Genomic DNA, 12973 nt, shown 5'->3' with positions numbered 1-12973 from the left:
TATGTTCTTTTCAAGTTGAAATACTTTGTCTTCATTGTCTGATGTTCTATCTTCTAAGTGTTCTACTCTGCTGGTAGTATTCTCAATTGAGTTTTTAAGTTGGTTTATTGCTTCCTGCATTTCTAGGATTTCTGTTTGTTTGTTTTTTATTACCTCTATCTCCCTGTATAGTTGATCTTTTGCTTCTTGGATTTGTTTATGTAATACATTGTCGAAGTGGTCGAAGTGATCTTTCATTGTCTGATTTTGCTGTCTAATGTCTTCCTTGAGACTCCAGATCATCTGCAGCATGTATATCCTGAATTCTTTATCTGACATTCCATCTGCTGCAGCTATTACCTCTTCTAAAGTTGAGTTGACCTGCATTGCTTTTGGTCCTTTCTTTCCTTGTCTTTTCATATTGCTCATGTTTCTTTCTGCTTAGTGAAACTGTTGTGTTTTTGAAATTTTCCCCCTATATATTTATATTGCTCTTGTATAGTTGAAAAGTCTCCCTTGCAGGGGCGGGCGGCAGCTCTGCTCCTCCTCCAACTGGGGTGATCTGTCTACCACGCTGGCGGGCCGCTGGGACTGTTCTGCCGATTGGTCGCAGGTCTGCCTACCTTGGAGGCGCGGGCAGCGGCTCTGCTCTGCCCTTCCTCCAATTGGTGTGACGTGTCTACCACGTCCGTGAACCCCTGGGCCTGTTCTGCCAGTTAGTCGCGGATCTGACTACCTTGCAGGCGCGGGCGGCGGCTCTGCTCTGCCCCTTCTCCAATTGGGTTGTCGTGACTACCACACCGGCAGGTCGCTGGGCCTGTTCTGGGCGCGGGCTGCGGCTCTGCTCTGCCCCTCCCCCAAGTGTTGTGACGTGTCTACCACGCCGGTAGGCCGCTGGGCCTGTTCCGCCAGTCTGTCACAGGCCTGCCTATCATGTGGGCTCGGGTGGAGGATCTGCTCTGCCCCTACTCCAATGATGTGTCGTGACTACTACGCCGGCAGGTTGCTGGACCTGTTCTGGGCGCGGGTGGCGGCTCTGCTCTGTCCCTGCTCCAATTGTGTTGACGTGAATACGATGCTGTCGGGCCGCTGGGCCTGCTCCGACCACGGGCGAAGGCTCTGCTCTGCCCCTACTCCAATTGGGGTGACGGGTGGCGTGTCTACCACACCAGCAGGCCGTTGGGCCTGATCCGCCGGTAGGTCACAGGTCTGCCTACCATGCGGGCTCAGGAGGTGGCTCTGCTCTGCCCCTCCTCCAATTGGTGTGACGTGTCTACCACACCAGTAGACCGCTGGGCCTGTTCCGCCGGTCGGTCGCAAGTCTGTCTACCTTGCAGGCTCGGGCGGCGGCTCTGCTCTGCCCCTACTCCAAATGGGGTGATGTGGCTGCCACGCCGGCGGGCCGCTGGGCCTGATGCAGGCTCGGGGAGCGGCTCTTCTCTGCTCTGCTCTGCCCCTCCCCCAAGTGGTGTGACGTGTCTACCACGCCGGCAGGCCACTGGGCCTGTTCCGCCAGTCTGTCACAGGCCTGCCTACCTTGCGGGCGCAGGTGGAGGATCTGCTTTGCCCCTACTCCAATTGGGGTGTCTTGACTACTACGCCGGCAGGTTGCTGGACCTGTTCTGGGCGCGGGTGGCGGCTCTGCTCTGTCCCTGCTCCAATTGGGTTGACGTGACTATGGCGCTGTCGGGCCGCTGGGCCTGCTCCGACCACGGGAGAAGGCTCTGCTCTGCCCCTACTCCAATTGGGATGATGGGTGACGTGTCTACCACACCAGCAGGCCGCTGGGCCTGATCCGCCGGTCGGACGCGGGTCTGCCTACCTTGCGGACTCGGGAGGCAGCTCTGCTCTGCCCCTCCTCCAATTTGTGTGACGTGTCTACCACACCAGTAGACCGCTGGGCCTGTTCCGCCGGTCGGTCGCAAGTCTGTCTACCTTGCAGGCTCGGGCGGCGGCTCTGCTCTGCCCCTACTCCAAATGGAGTGATGTGACTGCCACGCTGGCAGGCCGCTGGGCCTGATCCGGGCTCGGGGAGCGGCTCTGCTCTGCCCCTCCCCCAAGTGGTGTGACGTGTCTACCACGCCGGCAGGCCGCTGGGGCTGTTCTGCCAGTCTGTCACAGGCCTGCCTACCTTGCGGACGCGGGTGGAGGATCTGCTTTCCCCCTACTCCAATTGGGGTTTCTTGACAACCACGCCGGCAGGTCGCTGGACCTGTTCCGGGCGCGGGCGGCGGCTCTGTTCGGCCCCTGCTCTAGCCGGGGCGACGCGACACCACGCCGGCGGGTCGATGGGCCTGTTCCGGGCTCCGGCGGCGGCTCTGCTCCGCCCCTCTGGCCTCCACAGTATTCAGCAGGACCCGAACCGAGAAACAGTTTCCGCGGGTTCCTTATCCCTGGGCCACAGCAGTTCCGGGAGCCAGAATTCGGCCTCTCCGGACTTGGTGCATGCTCCGACAGGAGCAGGCTCCAAGAAGCAGTTTCCGCGGGTTCTATAGCCCTGGGCCAGAGCAGCTCCGGGAGCCGGAGCTCCGCCGCTCCGGGCTCGGTGCGTGTTCTGATAGGAGCAGGCTCCAAGAAGCAGTTTCCGCGGGTTATTTAGCACTAAGTCTGAGCAATTTGTCTGCGAGACGCAGACAATTGTCAGCCTGAAATTACCTGTTCTATAGCTGAAAGAGCTGCAATCAGTCGAAAACAAGGATGGTGACGTCAGCTCTCCAAGATGGTGGCCGCTGGGTTCCTCCGTGGTCTGACCGGTGTGAAGAAGCGAACTGGACCGTTTCCTTCCCCCGTCTCCAACCCAGAATTCAGCTCCGAGCTCAGCAAATGCCTAGCTGGCAGGAGCCCGCAGAATCAGCATCGCTGTATCTCTGCGCCACCAGCCCGTCGTTTCCCAGCGCGCGCCGCAGACTCCAGCCGCGGGGCGATCTGCCAAACAAGCAGCGCTTCGTACGGACAGATGGCTCGCGTTTGAGCCCCTGAAGCTGATCCTCGTGCGATGAAAATCCTTCCACTAGGTTTTGGAGCACCCCAATTTTGCTGGAAATTCCTAACAAGATAGCTTTTAGCCGTTCTAACTCGTCATTTTCCCTCACAGTGACACAGTTCACGGAGTTACTGCACTCCCTTCGCGGCCATCTTCCCTCCCTCCTGAACGTTTTTTTCAACATATTTACATAGCCATTTGTCTTTCATTTGAGAAGTAACTTTTCGGATTGTATGTTCATTGTTTTTTCTGGTAATGAGGAATGAACCAAAGGCTGTACACATGGGAGGCAAAGCCCTCTACCCATGAACTATACCCCTGCCCTTTTGTATTTTGAGTTAGTGTCTAATTTAGGTGCCCAGGTAGGCTTTGAGTTTGAGATTCTCCTGCCTCAGTGTCCTACGAGGATGAGATCATGAACATTTGCCTTTTTTTTCTTTTTACTGTTATTTTGTCATTTTGATGTTAGTTTTTAAAGTTCATTATATATTCTGAATATTAAATCTTCTCAGATGAATAGCTAGCAAAGATTTTCTTTTATTCTATATGTTGTCTCTTCAATCTGTTTATTCCTTTGCCATGCAGAAGCTTTTTAATGTAAAATATATATTTTATTATGTGGTTATGAGAAAGAAGATATAAATTCTTTTAATTGAAATGTAAATAATAGAATTATTACTGTGTTTACATATTGAACAGATAATAAATTTGGCTGCATTTGTCAGAGAAGGTACATTCACCTAGTTTCATTTGCCTCTTTGTGGGGATAAGGATTGAGAGCTTTGAGAGCCAAGAGATTTGTATCTATATTTGTGATAGAAGAAACTCAGGTTGTTAATTACATTAATCTGTTTACTTAATAAACAACTAAAACATCTACCCCTATTTGACATAATTTAACTGGGATGATGGAAGAGAATTTTTTGAAAAGAAATTTATCTGAAAATTTCTTTATCTGTCCTATCAGAATAGAGCACAGTCCAATTTTCCAAGCTGTTCCTGGGTACACATACTAATTTAGTTACAAGTTAAGTTACTGAGTTTAGAATGAACTGAGGTGGCAGAGTGACTCAAGTCATCCCCAAAATATTTATCTATAAATGAACACTCATTCTGCAAATTCATAGCCCCGGGCTTCACATGGCAAATAATACACACAAGTTTCTTGACAATCATTAACTGGACTGCATAGAAAAGGACTTGCCATCAATGGTGTTCTCCAAACAGCCGACCCACTTGACTGTTACTATGGTGATATAGAGAAAATGTATTAGGAAAAATGTGAATCACCTAATATATGGTATGTATTTGAATTTTCCTATTCATCCTCGAAAATGCCTTCTTTTAATTGAAAAAATTAAAACATTAAAGACAAAACCTATAAAGAACTACATTAAAATAGTTTTTGATCTACATTTGAAGAACAAATATGCTTTGTATCTGCTGAATCTTTAAAATACTTTTGATTTAAGTGATTTCTTGGATGTGAAGAATTAAATACATTATAATACATAAAATGGTTTATTTAAGAGTACAAAATTGATAATTTGTAGCAAAACTCCAATAATATTTAAATATCCACATTTAAAAATTTTTTAAATTCTAATTTGACAGCAGAATGCATTATACTTCATATTACACATATGGAGTACAATTTTTTAAATATCTAGTTGTATACAAAATATATTCACACCACTTGTGTCTTCATATATGTACTTATGGTAATGATATCCATCTCATTCCATCTTCTTTTCTACTCCATTCCAACCTCCTTTCCTCTCCCACCCCTCTCCCCAATATCTATTCTTCCCATATGTATGGGAGACTGCATCTCAAGGATCTCTTTTTGGGCCTACTCATGTGATGTGAGTACCTGGTCTTATCTTCTTATCTCTCCTGAAGACCTCCCACTTCCTGGTCTCTGTGTTAACCTCTAAACTGTATCACACTCACCCTTTCCCTTTCTACTTCCAAATGAGGACCTTTCTCTCCAGGGCTCTTGAGCCATGACACAGTGCCCAAAGGCGCACTGCACACCTGCCCTGCTGAGAGCTGTTTTGTTTTGAACACTCATTGTGCCTGGTTAGTGGCTACTGGGGAGAGGGGGGAGTTAGAAACTGGGTACCTGGCCAGCTGCACTTCCAAACTGGGAGTTTCCCCCTCCTAAAGATGGTGATGAAGGTGGCCCAAGATAGAGGTGGTTGCTTTCAGCCATGGGCTGTTGAGTTGGTGAGGGTAGCTGAGTGATGGCTTTGGATGATGAGTTGAGAGATGAGCTCTGTGGTGTGCAGTGTGTGGTTGTTGGTTGACTTCACAGCCTGTGTGAAGTTCTCGCTTGAGTGCAGGCAGGCCACGGAGCTTAGTATCTCCACTGCTGCGGAGTCCCAAGATGAAGGCGACCCTGTAGATGGGGGTCCACAAGGGAGTGGCAGCCAGAGTTCCTGTGCATGGGAAGCTGCCAGGTGTCCTGCATGGGAGTCTGTGATTTTTTCTCGAGTGGGTGGCCAGAAATTATGTGTAGGTGCTGATGCCAATGGTGGTCCCACTCAAGTACCCGGTACTCCTACGTGGTCAAGTAGTTGGGAGACCTACTCTGATGCTGCAGAAGCTTTTTAATTTGATGTAATCCCATTTGTCAATACTTACTTTTATTTCCTGAGCTATTAGAGCCCTATTCAGGAAATTGTTACCTGTGTCTACATCTTTAAATGTTTCCTCTATGTTTTTCTCTAGTAGTTTCAAATATTCAAGACTTACATTAAGGTTTCTGACCCATTTTGAATTGATTTTTGTATAGAGGGATATAGTTGGAATCTTCTACATGTGGATGTCTAGTTTTCTCGGTATTATTGCTAAAAAGACTGTCCATTATTCAATGTATTTTGATGCCAGTTTTGAGAACCACATAGTCATAGATGCATGGGTTTATTTATAGGTCCTCTAGTGCATTCCCTTGGTGCATTGGTGTTTTTATTACTGTCTCTCTGTAGTGTATTTTGAAATTGATTATTGTGATGTCACCGGCATTGCTGTTTTTGCTCAGGATTGTTTTGGCTCTTTGAAATCTTTTTTGCTTTCATTTGAATTTTAGGATTATTTTTTCTAGTTCTTCAAAGAATGACCAGCTGCACTTCCAATTTGATATTTTGATGGATATTGCATTTAATCTGTAGATTTCTTTTAGCAGTATGGCAATTTTGGAGATGTTAATTCTCCCAATCTATGAACATGGAGATCTTTTTGTTTTCTTGTGTCTTCTTCCATTTTATTCTTCAGTGTTTGATAATTTTCATTGTAGAGTTCCTTTGCTTCCTTGATTAAGTTTATTCCTAGGTATTTTTTTAGGCTATTGTTCATGGGGTTGTTTTACTGATTTCTTTCTCAGTGAGTTATTTATTGCTGAATAGAAAAACTACTATTTTTGTATGTTAATTTTGTAGCCTGCTACTTTGCTGATTTTTTTTATCAGTTTTAAGTTTTTGGTGGGATCTCTAAGTACCTTCTAAGTATGGAATCATGTCATCTATAAACAGGGGTTATTTGACCTTTTCCTTTTCTATTTATATCCTGTTATTTCTTTTTCTTGCCTGATTGCTCTGAAAAAAAATTTTCAAATACTATATTGAATAGGGGTGGTGAGAGTGGATACATTGTCTCATTTCTTATTTGGGGAGAAATGCTTTATTTTTCCCCATGCAAAATGATGTTGGCTATGGCTTTGTCATATGGAGTCATTATGTTTAGTTGTGATCTTTCTTTACCTAGTTTGTTCAAGACTTATCATGAATGGATGTTGAATTTTCTCAAAGACTTTTTCTGCATCTGTTGAGATGATAGTGTGGTTTTTATCTTTGATTGTATTTAAATGATATATTGCATATAATGACTTATGCGTATTAAATCATCCTTGCATCCCTGGAATGAAACCAATTTTATCATAGTGTATGATCTTTTAAATAGATTGTTGAACTTGATTTCTAAGTATGTTGCTGAGGATATTTAAATCTGCATTTATCAAGGATATTTGTCCCGAGTTTTCTTTTTCTGTGTGTTCTTATTGGGATTTGATAGCAGAGTAATACTGGCTTTATAGAATGAGTTGGAAGGGTTCCTTTTATTTCCATTTTAAAGAACAGTTTGAGGAGCATTAATGTTGGTTCTTTAAAAATCTGGCAAAATTCAGCAAGAATTCAACCAGTCTTCTGATTTTTTTTTGGGGGGGGGAACATTATTATTACTAATTCAGTCTCATAGCTTGTTGTTGATATTTGTAGGTTTTTAATATCCTCTTGATTCAATTTGGTAGGTCATATGTACATAGAAATTAGTCAATTTATATTTTCTATTTTATTGGAATATGTTCTTTCAAAATAGTTTCTCATAATAATCTGTACTTCAGTAGTATCTGTTATAATATCCCTGTTTGTGTCTAATTTTTTTTATTTTGGTCTTCTCTCTCTTTTGATTACTTTAGCTAAGAGTTTGTAGAACTTGTTTATTTATTTATTTATTTTAAAAACCAACATTTTGTTTCATTGATCCTTTGTATTGTTCTATTTTATTTAGTTTATCTCTGATTTTTACTATTTCTTTCCTTCTATTATGTTTGGTTTTGCTTTATTCTTGTTTTCTAGGACCTTAAGGTTGTGTTATTAGCTTATTTATTTGAAAAAGATCTCACAGTTGTTTGTCTGTTTTTTAAGTAGGCCCCCATAGCTAAAACTGTCCCTCTTGGTACTATTTTAATTGTATTCCACATATTCTGATATGTTGTGTTTCCATTTTTGTTCAATTCTAGGAATTTCAGAATTTCCCCAGATTTCTTCAATGGCTCATTTTTGTTTGTTTGGTTTGTTTTTTGTTTAAAAACCTATTCTTTATCTCCATGTCTTAGTACAGTTTCTATAGTTTATCTTTATATTAATATGAGGCTTATCTCAATATTATCTGGAAAGTTGAAGGAAATTACTTTTTTTGTTTGTTTGTTTTTGTATTTGTTAAGACTTGCCTTATGGTGTAATATGATCTACTTTGTAAAATCTTTGTCCTAGTGAGGTGAGTTTCTTGTAGAAAAATAAAATTGTTGGTGAAAGGCCAAGTCTCGTCGTCAGAGATCAAAACGCACACACAGATAGCAGTGACAAAGATGAAGCACTTTATTGCAAGCTGGTGTTAGCTTATATAGAAAGTGAGAGTCAGTTATCTTAAACCAGGAAGCTCCCAGGGCCAATCATAGTAAAGGTCAGGTCATCACCTACAGTGCACGCACGTCCACCCTGCATAAGATTCATGGGGGGCACGAGCTGTCCACGATCACGGAAGACGAGAGGACCAATTAGAAAATTTTCAAAACAACTTTTTATCTGCCCACTGGCAATTTGCCCACCACCATATTGCATTAGGGGCTCCTTATCTGAAAGGCCCAGGGAGTTCTTAGCTGCCCACTGGCAATTTGCCTGCCGCCATGTCTGAAAGGCCTGGGGAGTTCTCAGGGAGACTCCCAACAGTTGGATCTTTGTTCTTAATCTAATCAGCCAGCCTGCATCTTTTAATTGGAGAATTAAGACCATTTACATTCAAGATTATTAAAAAGGTATGTACTAATTCCTGTCATTTTGTTGTTTTTCTTCTGGTTGTTTTGAATACCATATGTTCATTTCTTTCTTCTATATCCATCTTAAGATGGTTTATTGAGTTAATAATGTTTATTTCCTAATTCTCATTTGTTTTTGTACTCTTCTAGAGTGAGATTTATTCTTTTCTGTGCTTTTGTGATTGTGTTTATCATGCTTTATCTTCTGAGTACAGAATTCCTTTAAGTACATTCTGTAATACTAGTTTAGTGGTCATGAAGTTATTTAGTTAATGCTGATTTTGGAAGATCTTTATTTAATTTTTACTATTTAAATTATTTAAATCATTATTTAAATAATAGTTATTATATTATTTAAATTATTTATTATTATTATTATTATTAAAATTATTCTGAAGGATAATTTTGCTTGATGCAGTAGTCTAGGTTAGAAGTTATTTTCTTTCAGACTTGCTGTATATCATCCCATGTCTTCTTGGCCTTTAAAGTTTCTGTTGAGAAATCTATTATTCTGATGGGTTTGCCTTCATACATGACCTGGAACTTCTCTCTTGTAGCTTTCAATATTCTTTTTTATTTTGTATTTTGGGCAGTTTAATTATGTTTTATTGTGCAGAGGTTCTTTTCTTATCATGTCTATTTAAGTTTCTAGATGTCTCATGTTCCCAAGCATCCATATCCATCCCAAGATTTCAGAAATTTCTATTATTTCACTGAATAAATTGTTTTTGTCTTTAGCTTTTACCTCTGCTCCTTTATCTGTACATGGGGTAAGTACATTTTGGTCTCTATTTTTTGTGGGGGTGGGGGCGGGTACTGGGGATTGCATTCAGGGATACTCAACCACTAAGCCACATCCCTAGCCCTATTTCATATTTTACTTAGAGACAGAGTCTCACTGAGTTGCTCAGTGCCTTGCTGTTGCTGAGTCTGGCTTTGAACTTGAGATCCTTCTGCCTTATCCTCCCAAGCCACTGGGATTACAGGCATGCACCATCACATCATCTACATTTGGTCTTTTATCCATGACCCATAGGTTTTGTATGTTCTAGTCATTCTTATTTTTTTCCTGATTACTGTCTGAATGTATAATTCATCAGGTTTATCTTCAAGTCTTAATATTTTTTATATCACTTGATCTAGTCTGTTGTTGAGGCTTTCAGCTGAATTTTTTATTTGGCTTATGGAGCTTTACATTTTTAAGATTTATGGGTTTTATTTTCTTTCAGAATCTCTGTCTCTTTTTAAAATTGCTCTTCATATCCTTCATTTTATTTCTTAACTCATTAAACTGTTTATTGATATCTTCTTTAAATTCAATGATCATTTTAACATCATTTAAAAAATTCTCTGCCATTTTCTATACTTCAGTATCTTTAGAATCAATTATTCCGAGAATTATCAGATTTTGGAGAAGTCATGATGTCTCATTTTCTTTTGTTTCATTTATATCTAAGTTAATATTTGCCTATCTATTGGGATTTATATATCTTCTATTTTTATATGAAGGCCTTCTTAGAGAATAGCCTTCTGTTAATTATGTGCCCTAGGCTATCAATTTGTTGTGTACTGTTGAATTTTATTACAAATGTATTTAGTAGTATAGTTTTCCCATGGCTTAGCTGATTATGATTGGTGAGTTTGGATACAGTGCATACTATTCGAACTTGAAAGACCTGCTTCCTCTGTAGGTCTTGAAAGAATAGGGGTCCCCCCCTAATTTAGGCTGGTGTATTGTAGATAGCATAGTATACTGGGTGCACCTTCTGTGGTAATTCTTCCTGTCTTGTCAACAATGTGGTATCCACAGTAATTGTGTCATTATTCTCTGTCTGTTGCTATGGGATTGAGTTTTCAAAAGTGGGACCTCACAACCCTTCTTTTATGAATACAGAAGGCTGAGCCATTGGTTGCGGGATGGGGGCTTCTGTCTCTTCAGGCCATTTATTTATTTATCCTAATTTAGAGCATTCATTAAGGTCTGAATGAGACTAGGTCATGGTTGGAGTTTCTCTCAACTGTGCTCTCAGAGTATCTCAGAGACAAAGCCCCCACCCACATGCTTGGGGTGCCATGCTTGAGTCAGAGCTCCACTCACAAAGAAGAAAAAAAACAATAATAATACCCACAATATAAAAACAAACCAAATATCAAAATACAGTAAAAATAAATTGAAAACAACTGCAACACCAGTAGTAATAGAAAAGAATGGGACAAATATACTACAGAATAAACTGAAAAATTTAAAAAAAGCAAAATTCAAAAAGAAGGAAAATGAGAGAGTAGAAGAGAAGAGAAAGAGAAAATCCTATTTAATATAATAAAAATAAGATAAAAAGGTAATGAAAAACAGCAAAATAATATAATATAGAATAGACAAGAGGGGAAATTATGAGTCAAAAATTCTTCCTAGCAGAGATGTGTGTTTGGATTTGAGAACTTATTTCTAGACATGGGCATACTTTCTCCAGAGGCCCTTATCCTGCATGCCTGGTGATGTGGTTGATTCCTGAGCCACAGAAAACCTTTCTTGTTAGCTGAGCTTTTTGGCATTATGTGGGCCATGCCAGATGGCTATATATTTAGCCCCATGGATTACAATCTTTGCTCCTAGCAGGATGGAAAATGTCCAAGGCTGGTGCACATCCAGGATGCTTCAGAGTGTGGGGGGAGTAGTCAAACCAGCAAGTTCTACACTGGAGATGGAGCCACAGAAATTGAGCAGTTTGCCACCATTGGCCTCAGCACTCTCAGACCTCATTCCTTCATGACACTACTTACGACCTGATAAAGATCATCTAAAAAAATACCCCAAGAGTGTATATCATGATTAATGATGATTCTATGAAAGTATTCTTATTAAATACTAGAATAAAACTGCTATTACTCTGAGTATTACATTTAAGTTGGAGGTTTTATTAAATGTGAAAAATAATAATGAAAATAACAAATGGTAGATATGAAGAAAATAAATTTGGAGTTTCTGCATAGAAAATTAAAAAAATAAACACTGGAATTAATGTTGGCAAAATTGCTTATATATTGATATGCAAAATAATTTCTATTTTTAGGGTAATAAAATGTCTATAATTATAAACAAAATTAGTTTGAGCTAATCACATTGGCTAAGATTTAATATTAATTAATATTTTTTTAAATAGACACATCTACCTTGGATTGCCAGCAGCACTAAGAGGATTAAGTTTTATTCCTGCCTTTTTGATCCTGATTCTTTTGAGAAAGCGTCATCTACCTGGTGAAAATGACCCTTCAGGAACTGAGCTTGCAGTGACGAAGATTACAGAGAAAGAAAAAGAGTGCAAAGATGTTCAACAAAATTCCAAGGTTTTGAATGATGAAGAAATGAAAACTAAACTATAGTGTTCTATTCTATCAGCCTTCCCAGAGGTGGAAAACACAGTATAAAACTTAATTGTTTAAAAATCATTAGAGGTACTGCAGGTAACTTTTCTTATCTTTTAAGAACTTTCTCATGGTGAAAGTGTTCACTATATGTCTGAAGTATCAGAACAGCACTTGAGATGTTTTAGGGGAGACATTTATGACAACCACTAAACAGGATTTTAAAGCCAGATTTACTTTTTATGTTAAAGCAACAATTTCTCTTTTAACTCATTCAAAGAAAGGGTCTGTTTCCTACGTCTCCTTTTCCAAATAGTTCTAAAATTTTTCTATTCTAAAAATCTATTTAATGCTATCAAATTTGTATATTGGGGTTATTCAGAGACTGAGATTTTCATCCTTTCATGTGAACTTGAAATATTTTATTCACGTTGATTACTTTCATGTGAAGTAAACCTACAACCTTTTAGTATATTTAGTACTTGTTCTTTGATATTTCTATTCATTCCAGATATGAATTTTCAAAGTAGATTGCTCATTAATATGTCATCTTTTGTTATCAATTCTTTCCTTTATTACTCATGTCATATATTTGCTCATTTTGTTCAAAATACTGACAAACGTAATCAGGTTATTAAAAATTATGTAGTGAAGATGGTTGGAATTTTTTTTCAGTAATTTAAATCCAACAACTCAAGTCTTTTAAAAATAAGTATCTGAATAAAAGGATAGAAGGACATTATGAGAAAAATAGCTTTTACAGACCACTTGTAGTACCAGATATTGTCAAAGGACTATTTTCCCAGTTTCAGGAGGCTTTTGTAGATCAATGTTTGTTATTGATTGGATCCTAAATTAGAACACAAGCATTAATTTCCAAAACTTATCTGGGAGAATGATACTTTTGAAAAGTAGCTTCTTTTATGAAACTGAAGTCAATAAAATTCAACATATCCATGAAAAACTAAACCTCTTCATATTATTTTTAATTTATGAGTAAAAATAATGAAAAGATTTTAGAGGTACATGAAAACTTTTTAATATTATAGGGCTCT

At 39.8% G+C, this 12973-nt stretch overlaps 1 protein-coding gene across 3 annotated transcripts in view; it reads left to right on the top strand.

The window, feature by feature from the left end:
* Window positions 1-11936, top strand: part of Slco1a2 (solute carrier organic anion transporter family member 1A2) — a 72320-nt gene extending 60384 nt beyond the window's left edge. For all 3 annotated transcript variants that reach the window (XM_077109223.1, XM_077109225.1, XM_077109224.1), the window contains one exon: window positions 11717-11936. In XM_077109223.1, coding sequence (XP_076965338.1) covers window positions 11717-11936 — 220 coding nt within the window. The remainder of the gene's footprint in view (window positions 1-11716) is intronic.
* The last annotated feature ends 1037 nt before the right edge of the window (window positions 11937-12973 follow it).

The sequence above is a fragment of the Callospermophilus lateralis genome, chromosome 4 (assembly GCF_048772815.1).
Source record: "Callospermophilus lateralis isolate mCalLat2 chromosome 4, mCalLat2.hap1, whole genome shotgun sequence".
Classification (NCBI taxonomy): domain Eukaryota; kingdom Metazoa; phylum Chordata; class Mammalia; order Rodentia; family Sciuridae; genus Callospermophilus; species Callospermophilus lateralis.
This window is presented reverse-complemented; position numbering and strand designations above follow the sequence as displayed.